Source organism: Vulpes vulpes, chromosome 15 (genome assembly GCF_048418805.1).
Source record: "Vulpes vulpes isolate BD-2025 chromosome 15, VulVul3, whole genome shotgun sequence".
Lineage (NCBI taxonomy): Eukaryota > Metazoa > Chordata > Mammalia > Carnivora > Canidae > Vulpes > Vulpes vulpes.
Genome location: NC_132794.1, coordinates 12,175,831 through 12,188,174, shown reverse-complemented (window position 1 = coordinate 12,188,174; position 12,344 = coordinate 12,175,831). Strand labels below are relative to the sequence as shown.

General features: G+C 46.4%; 1 protein-coding gene across 7 annotated transcripts in view; it reads left to right on the top strand.

The window, feature by feature from the left end:
* The window catches only part of EVA1C (eva-1 homolog C), an 80,550-nt gene extending 68,408 nt beyond the window's left edge, over window positions 1-12,142 (top strand). For 3 of the 7 annotated variants that reach the window (XM_072740850.1, XM_072740851.1, XM_072740849.1), the window contains 3 exons: window positions 1,328-1,408; window positions 2,821-2,910; window positions 11,091-11,663. In XM_072740850.1, coding sequence (XP_072596951.1) covers window positions 1,328-1,408; window positions 2,821-2,910; window positions 11,091-11,467 — 548 coding nt within the window. In that variant the 3' untranslated portion in view covers window positions 11,468-11,663. Of the gene's footprint in view, window positions 1-1,327; window positions 1,409-2,820; window positions 2,911-11,090 lie in introns of all 7 variants that reach the window. The other 4 variants (XM_072740848.1, XM_072740846.1, XM_072740847.1 and 1 more) reach the window with 2 other exon arrangements.
* The last annotated feature ends 202 nt before the right edge of the window (window positions 12,143-12,344 follow it).

The following is a 12,344-nucleotide window of genomic DNA, read 5'->3' as shown; positions in this document are numbered from 1 at the left end:
GCTTTGCCCTCCGCGTGCTACCATCCTGTCCACTTTACCAGGGGCATCTTGAGATGAGATGGCTTATTCTTTAGGTCCGTTTGCTAGAATCTTTAACCATCTCCCCAAAGTGTCTTTTACTCTGCCCTCTTCTCTTCTTTCTGTTGCTCTTAAAATACTTAGAGCATCATTCTTGCACGCAGCCCTGGAATTCTCTTCAGGCCCATTAAGGAAGCGAGGACTCAGAGCTGTGGGTGCAAAGCAAAGTTGGATCCAGGAAATGTCTGCAGTGGATCCTCAGTTGGTTACAGTCATTTTGTTTCACTGTATCTCAGGGAAGTTTATGCTCAGAGTTACAGTGTTATTGGTTTTTTTAAATGTTATTTAGAGAGAGAGAGTGAGAGAGAGCTTGGGAGTGTGGTGGGGGCCCACTCCGCGCTGAGCGCAGAGCCGCACGCAGGACTCGATCTCATGACCCTGAGATCATGACCTGAGCTAAAACCAAGAGTCAGACACTCAACCAAATGAGCCACCCAGGCACCCCTAAAGTTAATAGTGTTATTTGAGCTGTGATTTACATGTCCTAAGGTTCACCCATATTTAGCAAAAACAGTCGAGTTCTCGTAAATTTACAGAGCTAGCTGCACGACGGCCACTTAATTGTAAAACCCATCCGTAATCCCCAAAGTTCTCTGACACCCATGTGCAGTCATTCCCCATCTCCACCCCTGACTCTAGGGAAGCACTAACTTATATTCTGTCTCTATGCATTTACCTGTTTTGCATATTTCATATTAATGGGATCACACCACGTATGGTCTTTTGTGTCTGGCTCCTTTCACTGAGCATAATGTTTTTGAGGTTCATCCATGTTGTAGCAGGTGCTAGGACTTTGTTCTTTGTTATTGCTAATTATTCTATTGGGTAGATATACCGTATCTTGTTTACTTGGTCTCCAAAATTTTACCTTTCTGGGACATTTGATGCTCACAGAGGTACCATTCATATATGTGTGTGTGAGTGTATCTGACAAGCAGAGTGAGTAATTTACGTACTGATTTGAAAATGGATTTTTAAAAAATCTTATCTTCATTGCACTTAAAAAAATATGTTAAGGGGCACCTGGGTGGCTCAGTGGTTGAGCAGCTGCCTTTGGCTCAGGGCGTGATTCTGGGGTCCTGGAATCAAGTCCTGAATCAGGCTTCCCATGGGATGCCTGCTTCTTCCTTTGCCTATGTCTTTGCCTCTCTCTCTGTGTTTCTCATGAATAAGTAAATAAAATCTTTATTTATATAATATATATATATAATGTACAATGTATTTAAAATATTTCTCTTTTGGTTTTTAGTTCCCAAGAACATACTCACAGCGATCGATCCATCCATTGTTAATCTAAAACCTTCTTTGAAGCAGAAAGATGGTGAATATGGTAATTTTTATGGCTTACTACCAGCATTTCTCTTTAAGTAAAGGTAAACAGCCCCACGTGACCATAGTCGGGTGCCCAGTGGTTGGAATGAAAGGGGATGTCAGGAGGTGAGCTGGAGTTACCAGCTCCGACAATGGCAGTGCTGTGGCGATCGGTTGCAAATGGTGGCCGACTGTGTTGTTTTTCAAATTATAAGTGGAATAAATCCTCCTTCCATTCCCCTCTGATTTCTTAAACAAAATATCACTTGGAAAAGGAGATCTGCTCAGAAACAGATTTGGGGCTCCTGGATTATATGATGATCTTGTTGGAAAGATGACTCCACCGGGAACCTGGGTGAGCCAGACCCAGGCTGGACCTGAGGGCCTCCAAACACATGCCACCTCCACCCTCGGTTTTCACTGGGCTCTTGTGAATAGGAGGGGGATGAACATTTTGGTGTGTTAGTGTGTGGTTTTTTTTTTTTTTTTAAATCAAATCTAGAATGGAATTCAGACCCTTGGGGCTCCTGATGGAAATTCCCAGGTTTCTGTAGAACATCTAAGATACTGCACTTAGTGTGTTCAGAGGTTGTTTTATGTTACTTTTATTACATACTTGAGGTCTTTGGGCCCTAAGTATAAGATTAAATATTCTTGACGTGGAAAATAAGAAAGCAGCAAGAAATAGAACTCGCCCCTCATCTCAAAGCTTGACAATAACTATTGTTAATGCTCTGTTCTTCTGGTTCCCCCCAAGCCTGCTCTCTGCCAGGCTCTGCATCTCCCAGCCCTGCTGCTCTTTCTAACAGGGTTCCCCCCTCGACCCCATGAATATCCTGGTCCCCCAGCAGTGGAGGCCCAAGAGCTCTGGGCCACCTTTTCTTAGACCTGCCTGACATCCTATGGGGCCCCCAGAACTCTCAGGCTGCCCATCAGGAGCTCACTGAGCTCTAGCACAGCAGTGTAACCAGGCATCTGAAACCAGACCTGCCCTGCATTTTGCTGTTATTTCCAAAAAAGTAGCCCTGCATAATCTCCCTCCATAATGTCCCCTCCCATCTCATCGATGGTCAATAGCACACACAGAAGCTCTGTGATTAGGTAAACCGTTATCATGCCTCCCAGAGGTATGATGAGTCTGTTGCTCTTAGGATGGGAAAATCCATTTGTCCCCTTCTGTAGTAGGGTGGATGAGTGGCCCTTGAAGTTGGAACCAGCACGTTTTAGAAATTCTAAATCCCTGGTATCATTTAATATTTTCAGAGACTATTGACTAAGTGCTTTTCCTGGCTTAGCCTTCTGTAATTCAGTTAGAGGCCCATTTATTTGATTTCTATGACTTTTTATTTATTATGGCAGTCCTGGGCTGGGAGCAGAAGGCATACTGTGAATAGTTGTCATTAATCGGTTTTATGTTTTGTTATGAAACAGGTATAAACTTTGACCCAAGGGAACCGACGCTTCTGAGGAAAGATGGAGTTATTGTTAGCAATTCTCTGGCAGCATTTGCTTACATTAGAGGTAGGTCAATGGATTGAAGCTTCCTAGAACGCTAACGGCTTTACTAAGGTCTTACTAACAGATGTGATGCTTAATTATAACAGCTGAAGAAAAATGACTTTAAGTTTGACTCAGCAGCTGGGGGCTTGCTAAGATCTGGGGACACAGAGGCCTGGACTCAGATACAGTTCCAGCCAGGCTACGCACGAGAGAACACACATGGGGAGGAGGCAAACAGATAAAGTCACACGCCCAGGAGTTGGGTTCCATGAATATTTTCTGCTTTGAAAAGTAGGAACCTGAGGAATGCATTCCCCAGCTCTCAAAATTTGGGAAAGGCAGAGGATTATTGAATCCCACCCTTGGCTGGAAGAAAATGGAGTTAAAAGATCACTTAGTAAACAAAATGGGTCATGCTCTGCGAAGGCAGCGTCCCCTCCTGAGTCACCAGCATTACTTCTCACAGTTGCCAAGTTTTCCCTGATAATCCTCCCCCCAAGGATCAGTCAGACGCAGCCCTCCTTACCTGCAGGGCCAGAACTGCTCGTCAGTGAGGGGATGGCACCTACCATCTTTCCTCACCTGCCCTGTTTGCTCACCTTAACATAGACCGGATTTTTGAAGTGTCAACTCTGCAAGTTTTGGCAATGCACGCCTGACTCTGTTCAGGGAGGCCAAAACCTCTGAGGCCTTTGGTTAGATTGGTGCTAATATACTGCATTATGGCATTACTGTTCATGACGTGCCAGGGCCTTCCTCAGAGGAAAATAAAGGTGTAAGGAAACAGCCCAACACAGATCAAAAGTCTTGGGATCCTCTACGCTTCCATTGTCTTCCCGCATCCATAGTCTTCCTGAGTGTGGTGTCGTTGTTGGCTTCCTCTAAAAATCTAAAAATTTGAAGGGAGAACCCTTCAAATCACTTCAAGCACACTTCCATTTGTTGCTGTTCCTGATAACATGCATGAGGTCTTTCCCTTCCTTATGTATAAAAGTGGAGTGTGCTAGAGGTAGAAAACACAGGAAGGAGGCAAGAAATAGAACTCCCCCCTCATCTCAAGGCTTAAACATAACCATTGTTAATGTTCTTTTCTTCTGGTTCCCCCACACCTGCTCTCTGGCAGGCTCTGCATCTCCCAGCCCTGCTGCTCTTTCTAACAGGGCTCCCCACTCTGGACCCCATGGATATCCTGGTCCCCCAGCAGTGGAGGCCCAAGAGCTCTGTGCCACCCTTGTCAGAGTTCAGAGATGTAAGGATTTTTATTGTCGAAAATAACCCCATATTTTCAAAGTCCCTGGATTGCCCCCTGGAGGAGAAGCATCATGAACATCCTCCAGGGAATAATGATTAACCAGAAGCAAAGATGAATTTGCTCGTTGAGCTGTGGCCATGCTGGGCCTCATCAGTTCTTCTTGACAACTGGGTTGGTCAGCTTGGGCCGCCATGACAAGACACTGTAGGCTGGCAGCTTCAACAGCAGAAATTCATTTTCTCACCGTTCTGGAGGCTAGAAATCAAGGTACCAGCAGAGTCAGTTTCTGGTGAGAGTTCTCTTCCTGGTTTCTAGACAGCTGCCTTCTCATCTGAGAGGGAGAAAGAGAAATAGAGAGACAGAGACAGAGGAGGGGGAAAGAGAGATTAAAGGAGGAAGGGAGAGAGAGGAAGAGAGAAGGACGGAAGGGGGGAAGAAAGGAAGGAGGGGGAAATAGGGAGAGAAAGAATGCTCTCTGGCATCCCTTCTTTTCTTTTGAAAAATTATTTATTCATGAGAGACACACACACAGAGAGAGAGAGAGGCAGAGACACAGGCAGAGGGAGAAGCAGACTCCAGACAGAGAGCCTGATGTGGGACTCGATCCCAGGGCCCTAGGATCACGCCTTGAGCCAAAGGCAGATGCTTAACTGCTGAGCCACCCAGGCGTCCCATCCAGCATCCCTTCTTATAAAGACACTGATCCTGCTGGATCAGGGACCCCCCCTTAATGACCTCACTTAACCTGAATTACCTCCATATAGGGCCTATCTCCAAATATGTTGGGGGGGTAAGCCTTCAACATATGAATTTGGGGGGATGCAATCTAGTCCATAGCAAAGACCCTGAGCAAGAGGACTCTATTCTCCCATTCTGCACATAGAGAAGCTGAGGGTCCTAGGAGTTGAGCCATTTGCCTGAGGCCACAGTATGGATGCCAGCCCGGCCATGATTCAGACTCAGCAGATCCAAGACCCCTGCTCTGGTTTCTCTGACAAAGGATGCCCTTCCGGATCTTAAGGGATGGACGTCATCTGAATTACTCCCTTCCATCCTTGGCTGTCCTTTTGCACACTCATTACTCCCAGAAATCATACGAAGGATTTATTCATTAGCACCCATCTCTCTGCTAGACATTAACATCTTAAGGGAAAATGTTTGTTCCTTAGTTATTTGTCACACCCAGGGCCCAGGACAGGCAGGCACAGGATGCATGCCCAGTTGGTAGCTAATAGATGAGTAGATGATGAATTTTCATGTGGTGTCATGAGCTGTCCTGCATCTTATTATCACCCCGTGTTTGCTATTTATAGGTAGTCAAAGAAATGCAAGGACTTCATAGCCTGTTACTTGGTTTTATTGAGGATTGATTAGGCACATCCATCCCCAAAAGGCATGAGGAGGAGGCTTGTCTGAAGAAGAAGCCACCACCAGGAGCAGCTGGAGCTGAGAGTGAGCAGGGCAGGTTCTGGAAAAATCAGCTTCATATTCAGTAGATTGGGGGAATCCAAAAGGACATTTCCCCAGGACAGGCTGCAAGTGGCTTTGACACATTGGCACTGTCACATACACATGGGGGACAAGTGGACTGGAAACCAAAACGAAGCGAGGAGCTTGTCCCAGGATTTTAGAACACAGGGGTTGGCAAAATGGACGTGAGAATGTCCAGGGGTCTCTGACACCCAGATTTCTCTTTTGGCCATTTCAGTGACCTGTAAAGCTGTCCCCAATAGTGAGGCATTGTTTTAGCCATGTTTGAACTTTACCCTTATCCTAACCATGTAGACCTTGATCCTTCTAGAATCTAGATCATGGGTTTGAAGGAGCCCATAGAAAGATTCTGAAATTAGAGAAACAGAAAGGAGAGAGAGAGAGAGTGTGTGTGTGTGTGTGTGTGTGTGTGTGTGTGTGTTGGGTTTGGGGAAGGCAGCTTGTTAGCTGGCTCAGCTATCAGACCCTAGCAGACTGTGCTTAAGGAGCCTTATTTGGACAATCTTGCTCAGAACCTGACTCTCTCCACCTAATAAGTATTTCACTGACATCTGCTTGCTCTGTGTGTTTAGCCCACATCTACCTGCAAGCATGACTTTGGTGTCCTAATATTTCTGTCACTTGCCTGTAGTGCTGTCTTTGGCCCCCTGGGAGAGCTTGCTGTGGACTGTCTGGGTGCACGGGTTACCTGGGGTAACTAGGGTAGCTGGGGTCATGGGTCAGAAAGCAGAGCTTCTCCTGAGATGCGGAGGCATCGTTGTTTTATATGAAAGGAATTCTAGGCCACCAGACAAACCCACATTGAAATAGAAGCATAATAACACATTCCAAAGTCAGAGTTACATGATCCCCTGTCAGGGAGGATGATTGGAAATCAGCACCGCCTTGTCACATAGGTGTGGATTCTGATGTGTTCCCACGGTCTCTAATCTCTGGTTCCGTGACAGAAAGTTATGATCACATCCATCAGCACTGTCAGACCAGTGCCCAGTCTACTTTGTGCTTTCCCCCAATAGTAGCAGGGCCCCCGGAGGTGGAACCCTGGCCCTGGCCTCTCGGTGTCTTATTTGGACACAGTAAGTTGGAGCTGGAGCTCATGTTGGCTCCAGACCAGAGATCTAAGGGTCAAGGAGCCTTCAAGGCCACAGGCCTCCATTTAGAGAGGTTCCTGTGAGCTTACTACGGCTGATGAAATTAAAGTTGTTCAAGTAACCCTGTGATGAACCAGCTAAGGCTGGAGTGAAAACACTATAGATAGCATAGTTTAAGATTCTGTCTTTCTGGAATTCTGTTTAAGATTCTATCTTTCTGGAATACATGATAGGAAAGGGGTTAGGAAAGCCTAAAGTGGTCCAATTGATTCTGGATCAATTGCACTGGACGTGCCCCCAGTGTAAAGCAGGGGAGCTGCGGAGAGAGCCCGGGCACGAGCTTGAGGTCCCAGCCCCATGGTGGCTTTGGACAAGTGACACGGCTGCCTCAGGAGGGTCAGGCCCCTCACATTCATTTTCCATCAAACTAAGACCTGGTGATTCTGTGGCTTCGAATGAGTTGAGTTCAGATGACTGGGAAGCCTTGCTCCAATGGGCTTTGCTAAGAATTGCCGTGTTCTTCATCTTTGATCACTGGCTCTCATGGTGTAGACGTGGCCTAGAGATCGATCTCTTGGCAGGAGGCATACCTGAGCCAGGAGGCACCTAGAATCTGATACATGAGAAGCTCTCCATGCAATAGAATCCAGACTCTTACTTCCCAGGAGCAGAGGGAGAGAGGAAGAAAGCTAAGGGACATTATGGAATCTCCACCCACAAGGTACCAAGCCTCGGACTTTAGATCCACAACCCCTCCTTCCATGCACTCGGCAGGTGTTTGTGTAATCCCTGCTCTACACTGGGTGCTGGGGATTTGGTCAAGAACAAGACAATTGGGCCCCTGCCCTCATGGAGTTTTCATTCTATGGGGTGAGAAAGGACAAAACATGCTCAGCGATTTAGTGACATTCCAGATGCTATGAGACCTACTGACAGGAGGACCTGGCCCAACCTGGGGGTGGGGGCATAGAGGTCCAAACGAAAGAGGATAAAGGAATATTCCAGGCAGAAGGAACAGCACGTGCAAAAGAACCAAGGTGTGAAGCCATCTGGCTCCCATGAGGAATGGAGAGAGGCCCGTGTGGCAGGAAAACAGAAATCGAGGGAGGAATGTCTTTGGAGTTGAACTTGGGGAGGAGGGCAGGGGTTGGGTCCTAGCAAGCTTTGTAGGCTATGGTCAAGATTTGATTTTTAGCTTATGAGAAGAGGGGAGCCTTTTAGTGGTGTCAAGTAGGGTGGTGATGTGGTCCAATGTGCATTTTTTAAAAAATTGCAGGGGCTACAGTGGGAAGATGCATGAAAGGGGCATGGGGTGGGGAGGAAATGGAGTAGGGCAGAGGTATCATTCCTGGTTTTCAGATAAGTTTATTCAATCGCAAGGCATCTTAATGAAAATGAAAATTCAAGCCATTTGCCAGGAGATATTCACAATATATAAACTGTCCAGTGGTTATTTTTAAGAATATATAGAGACTATATAGAATCTTTCTGTAAGAGGAGAAGTGCAAACAACCCAACACAAAGAAAGGGGGGTACCTGACATGAGCCAGCACGCTGAGATGAGAGACTACGTAACCATCTGAAGAGGTAGACACCTGAAGAGGTGTAATTCAGGATCAGGGGAAATGAAACTCAAGACCCTAGTGAGATACGATGTTATACCCAGAAGACTGGGAAAAAACTAAAATCTGCTCCTAGCAGGTGCTCGAAGGAGATGTGGACTTGCAGGATTCCTCTGACGCTGCAGCCACTTTGGAAACCATTGGCCGTATTTCCTAAAACTGACATCCCTTAAACGTCACCCAACTCCATCCTAGGTGAGGACCCAAGAGAAACACCTGTATGTGCACATGAGGGACGTTTATAGGACTGGTCCTGGCTACGGTGCCCACATGGCAGGAACCTGACAATAAGCCAGATGCCCCCCCAGCAGGGGAGTGAATGATGGACTAGTATAAGGCAACAGCATATTAAGTTAAAAACCCCAAAACATTAGGTCCCAAACACGATCTGTGACAATATACTCTTCATAAATGTTTTTGGAATATATAGAGATGCAGTAAACTTATAAAAACACAAGCAAAGGGGTAATGACTGTGGAATTCAGAGGGTAGTTACCTTGTCGGAGGGAAGCTGGGAGGGGGAATGGACAGGCTGTTGTCAAGGCTCGAGAGGTGCCGATAATGGAATTCAAAATTATTCATTAAATAAACCAACATAAAGTAGGAGGACCATGTAGTGACTGATGAGGAGGATGTGTCCTACCCTAAGGATTGTGATTAATTTAATTCAGTTCACCTAGAGTCCTTAGAAAGGAAAGGAAGAAAGGAAACAGGGAGGAAAGAAGGAGAAGGTAGCCTGCCTGTCTGGGCAGAGCCAGATCTTGAGCCCTCCTCTGTCCCCGGCGCATGAGGACCAGGTTGGCCCACTGCACAGCTGCTGGGAATGCCCGAGCTTCTCAGAGGATAGGAGGAACATGGGTGGGGATGGTTTCTCGGGAGCTAGACCATCATGAGAGTCTTTCTCTCTGGAGCTGGCCCTGTCCTGAACTGTGGGGGGCTGGAAAGAACACAGGTGGGACTCAGTTTCCCCACCCACAGTGCTACAGAGATGATGCCGCAGGCATGGCTGTTGATGAGGCTCAAGGTTTAGGTTTTCTGGGGTATAGGAGGAGAGGGAAGTGGCTGCCTCCAAAGCCCACAGTAGGGTGCCCCAAGAATGGGGAGATTGGGGAGGACAGAGGCTGGGAGGCTTGGGGCGGGTGGGGTGGGTGCAGCAGGGAGAAGAAGGGGACATCCAAAGAGACAAGAAGGGGGAGTGAAGTCAGGAGTGATGAGTCTACTCCCAGCGGAGGCTGTGATTTGTGGGCAGAGAAGGAGAAACATCTGTCTGGTTGCTTCAGAGCCTCTGGCCTTCCCATCATTTTGTGTTGTTGCTTAATGACTTACTCCCACATGTCAGCCTCATCCTCATTCCTCCTCCTCACCCAGAAAGGAAAACAGCCCTTCCTTGTCTCGCAGAGGATGCATGGCTGTGTTTGACCAGATCTTCAAAATACTGGACCCTTAGGAAAAACCTATCATTATTAGTAGCACTACAAACACACCTCGCTGCCCCTCCCCAAGACACATCCCTTTGAACTCAGACTTCTATGTCCTTTTCTTTTTTAAATATTTTATTTATGCATTCTTAAGAGACACAGAGAGAGAGAGAGAGGCAGAGCCACAGGCAGAGGGAGAAGCAGGCATGCCATGGGGAGCCCAATGTGGGACTCGATCCCAGGACCCCGGGATGATGCCCTGAGCCAAAGCCAGATGCTCAACCCCTGAGCCACCCAGGCATCTCCAACTCCTATTTTATATTTTGAGGGAGTATGCTGGATCATAATTTCCCAGAGAGGGAGTGCTCACCCCTTAAGGGGTGCATAATTAAAAAATGGGGAGAGTAATGCACAGTCCTTTCTGTGCTGGGTTAATATAAGGATTAAACCTATTAAGGACTTAGACCTGAGTATGTAGTACAAATTTGCATTGTTTCTATTATTATTATCATACCATCATTTGGATGTCAGAAAAACTACCAGAACTTTTATTTATATTTATTTTTTAGTCTAAAGAAAAGGAGCTTTGGGATGCCTGGGTGGCTCAGTGGTTGACGTGGCTCAGGGTGTGATCCTGGGTTCTGGGATTGAGTCCCACATCAGGCTCTTTGCGGGAAGCCTGCCTCTCCCTCTGCCTGTGTCTCTGCCTCTCTCTCTGTCTGTCTCTCATGAGTAAATAAATAAAATCTTAAAAAAAAAAAAGAAACAGAGCTTTGCTAACATCTACTATTTTAGTAATTACATAAATATATGTGTATATATATATATATACTTTATCTATAAATTGATTTTTCACAATTTACTCCTGATGGCTAATGGTTTATTGAGCATCTACTATGTGTCAGGAAACGTTCAGAGAGTGTTACAGGAATTAACAGTATAACAGGAAGCTGCTATTAGCTCCATTTTCCAGGTGGGGTGACTGAAGCACAGAGGGGAGCACAAGTTATAAATATAACTTGGCCCGAATCACACAGCTAGTGAGTAGCACATCACAGTTTGCACTCTGGGGGTCCAGCCGCTGAGGCCCCCTGCCATGTGTCCTCTCATGTACATACCCACATTGACTATCTATGCTCAAAACCTTTTTTTTTTTTTAACTGATGAGGGTACAGGATCAGATAGATAAGGATGGTCTCAAAGACACTGCCCGGGACTGGCATTCTGCATTCGCTGCTGGTTCGGGCAGACCTCTGCTTCTGTGGGACTTTGGATTGGCGACGTCTGACAGCTTCCCCCAGCTCCTGACCTGTCCTTTCCCCCACAGCCCACCCAGAGAGAGCAGCCCTGCTCTTCGTGTCCAGTGTCTGCATCGGTCTGGCGCTCACGTTGTGTGCCTTGGTCATCAGAGTGTCCTGCGTCAGGGACCTCAGGGATTTGCAGCTGGCGAGGGAGCCCTTGGTGCCAGAAAGTGACAAGGCTGAAGAAGACAGCGAGGATGAGGAGGGGGAGGAGGACTCCTCGGACTCTGACTTTCCAGGGGAACTGTCTGGGTTTTGTAGGACTTCATATCCCGTCTACAGTTCCATAGAAGCTGCGGAGCTGGCAGAAAGGATTGAGCGCAGGGAGCAAATCATCCAGGAAATATGGATGAACAGTGGTTTGGACACTTCACTCCCAAGAAATTTGGGCCAGTTCTATTGAAAAAGAGATGCGTCTGGATGCGACCACACTTTGTGAAGAGGGAAGGATCCCAAATGCCCCTCTGGTTCTGTTTCACTTGTACCTTCTATGAAGGAGTATTTGTCATGTCATCCAATACTGGTGAAGCCAGAAGCTATTAAAGGGACATTTCACACTGTTTACAGCACATTTCAAAATAAATTGGGAGGGAAGTCTTTGTTTTCTCTATTTATTTAAATTTATTGTTATACATGAATATAGAATGCCCGTTTATTGAGTGCTTGGAATGCCAGGCACTGCTCTAGCTGCTTCTCATGTACTAAGTCCTTTACTACACCCCCCCTCCCCCCACACACAGCTTCACGAGACAGTGCCATCACCCCACATGACAGATGAGTAAACAGGAGGTCCCTCTACTTCCATTAAAAAAAAAATTGTATTGATACACAGGACAGCGAGCTTGAATCCTTCCACTGCGTGTTCACTGGCGGTGGATTTTAATCACTAACAATGCTCTTTGTTTAGGACGGGGTCAGCAAAGTTTCTCTTTAAGGGCAAGATAACATTTTAGGCATCGTGGTTCGTGCCGTGACTACACAACTCCGCCACCGAAGCTCGCAGGTAGCTATACGTAGCTAATACACCATGAACGAATGTAGCTGTGTTTCAATAAAGCTTTATTTAGAGACACCGAAATTTCTAATTTGATTTCATTTTCACGTGTCACATATTATTCTTTTTTTTTTATCAATCACTTCAAAATATAAAAGCCTTCCCTAGCTCACAATATAAATGCCTTTCCTAGCAGGCATTTGCCTGATGTTGTAAATAAAATATGGTCCCCAAGGCCTAAAATATGTACTCACTTGCCCTTGAGAGGAAAAGCTTGCAAATTCCT